This window comes from Micromys minutus (assembly GCF_963924665.1).
Source record: "Micromys minutus genome assembly, chromosome: 4".
NCBI lineage: Eukaryota > Metazoa > Chordata > Mammalia > Rodentia > Muridae > Micromys > Micromys minutus.
Window position 1 is genome coordinate 7,150,802 of NC_137973.1, and position 8,083 is coordinate 7,158,884.

Sequence of the window (8,083 nt, forward strand, 5' to 3'; positions counted from 1 at the left end):
TTTAGAAATATATTTATTTTCCACTCTTCCCAATCCAGTGCACCCTTCTCCCCACCCGCAGCCTCAGTTCTATCCCAGTAGGCCTATTTTCTTTCTTCCTTCGAGAATATTTGTCAAACTCTTGCCCTCTGATGACTTTGTTCCTTTGATCATGATGTGTTGGGAAGGAGATGAGATAGGTCCCTGTGTGAACTCAGTTTGCCACCTATAAGCAGTCTTTTTCCCTGGGGAGATCTCTTGTCAGTAGTGTGTGTTCCCTGCCCTGAAGATTCAGAAGAGATGCTCACCTTCTGAGACTAAGGTTACTATAGCCGGATAACCTGGAAGGCTCCAAGTTTCTACTGAGAAACCTGGAAACAGGAAGCGTTTAGACACCAAGAGGGAGACAAACTCTCTGAGCATTTAGGCAGCCCTAACACTTATTAACATCCGGATAAGGTACAGCTACATAGTAGGAGAGGGGGTAGCATGGAGGGACCAGGTGGTTTCATCATGAAGTCAAAAGGAATGAGCAGTTATGAGGACACACCTGGACCAGAGTGAGTCAGGGCAAGGCTCAGATGCAGACAACTCCAGCTGCCCCAGTCAGAAAGGCCATCGTCTTGAAGAAGATCGTAGCTCATGCAGTAGAGGTCCCGGAAGTCCACACACCACTTCGAAGGAGTCCAAGGATCTCTTTTATCTTGGAAAAAGAAAACAACCCTCCGCTCAAGGAACCCACTAAAGAGGACCTCCTCAAGACTTGTAGTGTCCCTGGCACTCCCTCCAGCACCCCTGTGCTGTACACTCAGAAGGTTGAGTCTGGTTCTGGAGAAGAGGAGCTGGACACCAGAGATTTGGAAATGTCTCAGAAAGTCAGGCGGTCATATAGTCGGCTACAGACCCTCAGTCATGCCTCAACCTCCACCCCTGGCCGCCGATCCTTTGGCTTTGAGGAACCTGAAGACTTGCCTGGAGTCTCACCTGTTGTGGGTTCAAAGTTAATTGAGACCCCAAAGGTTTCTTTGAAGCACTTGGTTCCAGATAGAACACTCCCTGGAATCTCTCCCCCAGTTGTGAAAGAGAAATGAAAGAAGAAGGTCCCTGAGATCCCGAAATCAGAGCTGGATAAGTGGGCTATGGCCATGAAGGCGAATTTGAAGCTGCTGAGCGGTTTGATCTTCTGGTTGAATGAGATGAACTGGGATGCCAATCACTGAGTAGGGTGAACTGGCTGGCTCTTCATGTACATACTGTGCCCTTTGAGTAGAACAGAATATATGGAGTCCTCTTTACTCGCCTTATTACCCAGAAAGGTGTTCCTGGCCTCTTACCATATTGTGTCTAGTTACCCTGGACTGCCGTGTTGGGGATGAGAAGCCGCTTTTGCTCTGAGGCCAGAACTATCAGAAACTGGTTTAGCCATGGGCTGTCTCTGCTGTTGCGTCGAGCCACCAGCCAGTAAAGAGGGTTTGTGTTCTGCTTTGTTTCTGTAGAGTTGAGAGGACTTAGAGGCCGGGGGGACAGTTAAATGCTTGAGGGAGGGTCTGGACATTGAGTCTCTGGAGTCTGGGATATGAAAGGAGGGGGAACAGTGACTATTATGCAGCAACTGGTCTGTGTCTACTGTTGACATTGGTGAATGGGGTACTGCTGCTTTCAGCAAAATGGGTACACTTGATAGTGTGGGCCTCAGATGCACCAACATAAGGTTTATAGTCTCTGCTTTGAGCTCTTTCCTCACCCACATCTGCTTCTTTAAACATAGCTGCATGGTTTCAGCTCAGGACATCTTGTCACATCTCTCACGTGCTAAACAGCTGGAGCCCTGATGGCAGCTTCTGCTGTGAGCTTAACTATTGTTCTCACCTGAGACCATTCCCAGGGGGTTGTTGGGAACAAAAGTGGATATATCATGGTTTCTGCGGTTCCTTCCTGCCTACCACCTCCTCTCAATTATGGTAAAAGTTATGGTTTAAAGGCCATTGGACTTCTGACATTTGCAAGTTGATGGGAATGAGAACCCACGGGAGAACCTGGTATACCAGGATGGTTTCAGTGGGACACTCCTGCAGGACCTGTCTTTACCTGTTCTGTGGACTTCGGCTGGATCATGCTGAATTGCTTGCTACCTTCACTACAGACCTTTGAGGAACGAATGTGCAGCCTAAGGGAAAGGTGGCTTGATTTCAAATAAACTTTAGAAGTCAAAAAAAAAAAAAAAAAAAAAAAAAAAAGATACAGCTACAAAAAGTCCACTTGGAGTTGGTTCAACCACAATGTTGTGTTCCTTCTGCAGTGGGGTTCCTGTGCTAGCCTTAGTCTTCGTTGTCTTCTAAACAGTGGAGCTGAGAAAATGAATAAAGCTGCAGCCTCCGGCCACTCCTAATCCTATTCACTCACAAAGAATGTCCCCTTTGAGCCACTTCGATACCTGCTGGCTACTCCCACAGAGTCTCTGGGATTGGCTGGGACCGCAAATAAAACCCTGTTTGCCTATAATCAAGTGGATAAGCTACAATATAAACGAAGACAGGCAGCTGCTAGGACTATGGCACTTTAATCCTTTTCTCCCTAAAGGTTTTCAGGCAAGACCTGGAAAAGATACATTGTCTCGGGCCGAAAGCAAAGGTCTTTAAGAAAGAAGACAGCCTAAAATGGGTCTGCTGAATTCTAAAAACCCCAAAGGCAAGCAAGCCCACATTCTTCTGCTGGGACTTGACTCAGCTGGGAAATCTACTCTGCTGTACAGGCTAAAGCTTGCTGAGACTCTTGCAACCATCCCAACCATTGGCTTCAACGTGGAAATGGTCCAGCTTCAGAGCGGTCTCACACTCACGGTGTGGGATGTTGGAGGACAGGAGAAGATGCGAGCCGTCTGGGACTGCTTCTGTGAGAACACACACGGGCTGGTGTATGTGGTGGACTGCTCAGAAGGCAGAAAGCGATTGGAGGACTCTCGAAAAGAGTTCAAGCACATTTTGCAGAATGAACACATCAGAAACACGCCGGTCGTCATCTTGGCCAACAAACAAGACTTGCCGGGAGCCCTGGGCGCCGAAGACATCACCAGGATGTTCAAGGTGAAGAAGCTGTGCAGCGACCGGAATTGGTATGTGCAACCCTGCTGTGCAGTCACCGGAGAAGGGCTGGATGACGGGTTCAGGAAATTAACTGAGTTTGTGAAAAGCCAGCTGAAGACAAGAGACACCTTAGCATTCTTCAAGCAGAAATGAGACAATGAAGTGGAAATGGGAATTCTGTTTTAGTTCCCATGTAAAGTGTGTGTGTGTGTGTGTGTGTGTGTGTGTATGTGTATCGTTGCTGAATCAGCAAGCTTTTCTGGAGGATTTTCCCCCATCCCCCAACCCTGCTCAGCTAAAGAAGGAACTTCTTAAGCAAACTATGGGGAAATGATCACGGAAAAGGAAGAATTTATATCTTGAAAAGGTTTACATGTTGGATGATTTGAAAGTTATATTTGGACTTGGATAAATGTTTATTAATTTTGTATGACCACTGGAGTTGAAATAGCTGTGTGCTGTTATTGTCAGGATTTGTTCGTATAGTTCCCAGCTGTTACAGTCATTGAGTTTCTACCCTGTTCTTGGGTAACTGAGTGGCGAGAAAACAACACAGAGAAGCTTAAATTGTGGATGTTAACTTTTTGAAAATCTTTCTTTTGTAAACAGAACCCCCTCACACCCCCAAATGCTGTCAGCTTTTTGAAATCTGTTGCTGGTAACTTCCTTTATCTTTTAAAAAAATATTTTTTAATTAATTCTTTGAGCATTTCATACAATGTGTATTGAAAACACACACACACACACACACACACACACACCTCCCTTAAACAAAGAACTTTAGATCAGTGGCCTAGGAAAGTATCGACCTGCAGGGTAAACTCTGAGTTTTAGTGTTCCACTTTCGGCTACAGTCCCACCAGCTCCAGAGGAACTCAGTTCAGCAGCCCCATTATCCAGGAAACCAGGTGCTCTTGGTTCTGATCAAGCAGGAAGCCAGGGCAGACTTTGTCCTCAGAGACGTCACAGTTCTCTGGGTGAAGTGACAGGAACCCGGTGGTTGGAGCACTACAGCAGTGCTTGTGAAATGTGAGACACCCAGGGAAACAGGGAACAATTCTTAGGAGACGTGGAATTGAATGGGGGGATCTAATTACCAGGGACGCCACAAAGGGGTATGCAAGTCAAGAAAATTTCCCATAGTTAAGTGAATCTCCAGAACCATCCTGACCAGGAGAAGGAGTGGGTGGGTGAGGGTGGACCTGGGCTCTCCAGAGAGAAGCAGAGCCCACAGAGAGACCCTGTAACGCTCTCCTCTTCCCCACTCCAGTCAGCCTCCCGTGGTGTAGAATGATGCCACAGAGTTCCGTAGCAGCCCCAGTGGCTACAACTCTTAAGGTGACAGGGGAGGGGAAGTGGGGGGGGTGTGATAAGTTTAGTGCAGGGCTGGAGAGAAGGCTCCTCGGTTTCAGAACACATGCTGCTCTTCCAGCAGACTTGCTTCTGGTTCCTGACTGGTACTGTGGGCCTCACGATTAATTAATTGCTTGTAATCCTGGTTCCAGGGGATCTGACACCCTTTTCTGAGCTCTAGCTCATACATGGCACAAGCACATATACATATATATATAAATGAAAATATACCTTAAAAGAAAATAAGTCAAGGGTGAAGGCCCACTGATTGCTTTTATACCTTTTTCTCCCTGGAGCTATTGTATGCTCAGCAAAGACCCCTCTGTGGTTCAGAGTATGACCCTAAAGGTTTTCATCACACAGTGAAGAAGACACACACTGATGGCGGCTGGGTTGAAACTGTGTAGAACAGTCTTTGGGGTAAAGCTTCCTGGATCTTCTCACTCGGTGTCCACAACTTCCCTGAGGGAGAAAGAGTAGGCCTTGTTACTTCCGCTGACAAATGTGAGTGCTGAGGCTGAGCAAGGTGTTGTGGAAGCTTGCACATACATAAGCCATTTTTAAAGTGTGTATTGCATCAGGGTGTTGGGGGGGGGTCACAAGACAACTTTGAGGAGTCTGTTCCTTCCACTGTGTGAGTTTTGGGGACTGAACTGAGGTCACACACAGGCTTGGCAGCAAGTGCCTTTACCAGCTTAGACTCCAGCCAACTACCATGTTTTTTCCTTTCTTTTGTTTTTGAGATGATAACAAAATTACATCATTGCTCCCTTATTTTCCCTCCTGCCAAATCCTCCCTTTACCCTTCCATGTTCTTTTTCAAATCCGCGCTCACCTTTTCCATTAGTTGTAACTGAGAAATTGGCACGTCTCCTATTTGTTACCCTGTTGTTTCGGTGACAAATATGTCCTCTCTGAAGTGACCATCCAACACACAAGGGCTGGGGCTGGCTGGGCTCACTGGCAGAGGGACTTTACCAGCAATTCAGGTTGCTCTGGGTTTGACCCCAATTTCCCCAAGGGTGAGAAGCTGAGCATGAACTAGGGAGGTGACTCAGAAGTAAACTTAGGCTACGTGAAGGCCTGCATGGAATTGGGTGCAGGGCACATTGGGGACACAGCTCGGCTGGCACGGTGCTTGTCTAGCACCTGAAGTGCTGTGTCCGCTCCCCAGCTCTGCATACTGCTGGGTGGCACCGTGGTGCACGCCTGGAGCCCCAGCACTTGGAAGTGAGGGCAGGAGAATCAGGAGTTCAAAGCCATCCTTGGCTATATAGTAAGTTTGAGTCTGTCTTGAGACACATGAAAACTTTTCTAAAAAAGAAAGGAAGAAAGAAAGAAAGAGAAAAGAAAAAGGAACAGGTCGATTACCGACAGTATTGATCACACAAGGAAACTGATCGAGCAGCTACCCACCCTAGTCCTGTGACTTCCAATCTTTTAATAAAGGGTAGCCATTAAGTATTATGAGTGAGTTAAGTAATTTGTGGTTTTGCCCTTTAATCTGGTTCTGCAGTCCAACTGGGAGTGTGGGCCACGAAGCTTTTTGACCCCTAAACCTAGGAGATAGTTGATAGTATCAACTCTACACTCATTCAAAATTCATGTCCTCTGAACATTTTCCATTCCCACCATTACTACAACCCCCTACAGTCCCAACTACAGCCCCCTACAGTCCCAACTACATAAAACCCCCTACAGTCCCAACTACAGCCTCCTACAGTCCCAACTACAACCCCCACAGTCCCAACTACAGCCCCCTACAGTCCCAACTACATACAACCCCCACAGTCCCAACTACAGCCCCCTACAGTTCCAACTACAGCCCCCTACAGTCCCAACTACAACCCCCTATAGTCCCAACTACAGCACCCTACAGTCCCAACTACAACCCCCCTATAGTCCCAACTACAACTCCCTAAAGTCCCAACTACAACTCCCTATAGTCCCAACTACAGCCCCCTACAGTCCCAACTACAGCCCCCCATAGTTCCAACTACAACCCCCCTACAGTCCCAGTTACAGCCCCCTACAGTCCCAACTACAAACCCCCTACAGTCCCAACTACAGCCCCCTACAGTCCCAACTACAGCCCCCTACAGTTCCAACTACAAACCCCCTACAGTCCCAACTACAGCCCCCTACAGTCCCAACTACAGCCCCACCCATTCTCAACTAGATGACTCCATTCTCCACAAGAATTCTGCCCAGAGGGTTTTCTAAAGTTGGAAATCAGATCATCTCCTTCTTTTAGCTTAACTGCCTCCATTTATTTACTCGACCTCTTACCTACTCCTAATTTTTTTTTTTAATCCCGCCCTTCAGCCATTCCGGTCACATTTGTCACTTCCAGCTCATGACTGCCCGAGGGCCCTTGAACTTCCTGCTTTCCCAGTTTAGGACACACTTCCTTGAGTCTTCAAACCGCTTGTTTTGGTCTGTGTCCGCGTCCGTGCCCACGAGTGCAGACGCCTACAGAAGCCAGAGCGCTTTGGATATTTTTGTTTTGTTTTTTTGATATTTGGTGTCTCTGCGTAGCTCTGGTTGTCCTGGAACTCACTCTATAGATCAGGCTGGATCTGAACCCCAAAGTAAGGTCTTGTCCAGCTTCGGAGGGGAGCTGGGGACAGATCGCAGGCCTGCTCCAGCTCAGGACATCAAGTGCGCCTGCGCTAGCCAAGGGCGGTGCAGTCCACTGCGGATTCCGAACTGGCCGTTCGTTGTTGGGAGGGTCATGCTGCCTCTCTGAGTAGATTTTCTCAACTAGACCTGTGACTGGAATAAGAACAGCCCTCCTAGTGGTGAGCTCTTTAGTCCCAAAGCTGCTGGAAACACCACTGTTAGAGTACTCCAGTAAACACACCCAAACCCTCTTTTCCCCAGACTTGTGGTTTTCGCAGATGCCTTCCGACCCTTCTCCCTACTACACCCATCCCAGCGCCTGCACAAGAGCCACCCTAGAACAGAGAGGATTTAGTTCTTTACCTTAAAAAAAAAAAAAGAAAAAAAAAAAAAAAATATATATATATATATATTTAGAGAAGTTGAAACAAAAGTAAATTTAACATTTATTTTCTAACTATATTTTCCAACGTTACAGTTTTGTCATATTTTGTGCTGTCTGTCTGTCTGCCTTTCTGCCTGTCTTTCTCTCCTGGTCTCCCCCACTCCTCTTACTCGCACACGCACACGCGCGCGCGCACACACACACACACACACACACACACTGGCACGTGCACTCAGAGTTGCCATGGTCCTTACTCCTCATGATGAAGGACAGCACCACCATATTTTCTCAGCCTCAGCCTCTGCCAACTGCAATGACAGAAACGTTTGTACTTATGTATTATTAAATAGTACTAAGAGTCCATGATAAAATTTTCTCTAGATCATCAATTATAAAATTAATTTGATCCAGCATTAACTGTAATAAGTTTTTCATCTGGAATATTCGTTTTGTTGTTGGTGTTGTTTCTTTCTTTCTACCTAGAAATTTTTAAAAAGTTTGGGCCACATTTCCTTTTTTTGGGGGGTGGGTCTTGCTAGGTTGTCAAGACTGTCAGGATTGTCAAAGATCTACGACGTGATACTGCCTCAGGCTCCCAACCCCGTTTACGGGTGATAGCCGCTGGGCTGGCTTCTCGGATTTTATAGAATGCCTCACAGCT

The 8,083-nt window shown here is 47.0% G+C and overlaps 1 protein-coding gene and 1 pseudogene across 2 annotated transcripts; both read left to right on the top strand.

Moving 5' to 3' along the window:
• Positions 1-560: 560 nt before the first annotated feature.
• On the top strand, positions 561-1,174 carry LOC308419597 (sororin-like; annotated as a pseudogene). The gene has a single exon. The product of its transcript is annotated as a sororin-like (transcript).
• A 1,462-nt stretch (positions 1,175-2,636) lies between these two features.
• Positions 2,637-3,215, top strand: ARL14 (ARF like GTPase 14; the record flags this gene model as incomplete). Its single annotated transcript, XM_080915544.1, has 1 exon — positions 2,637-3,215. The coding sequence occupies one exon, from the start codon at positions 2,637-2,639 to the stop codon at positions 3,213-3,215; it is 579 nt and encodes a 192-aa protein (XP_080771670.1).
• Positions 3,216-8,083: the final 4,868 nt, after the last annotated feature.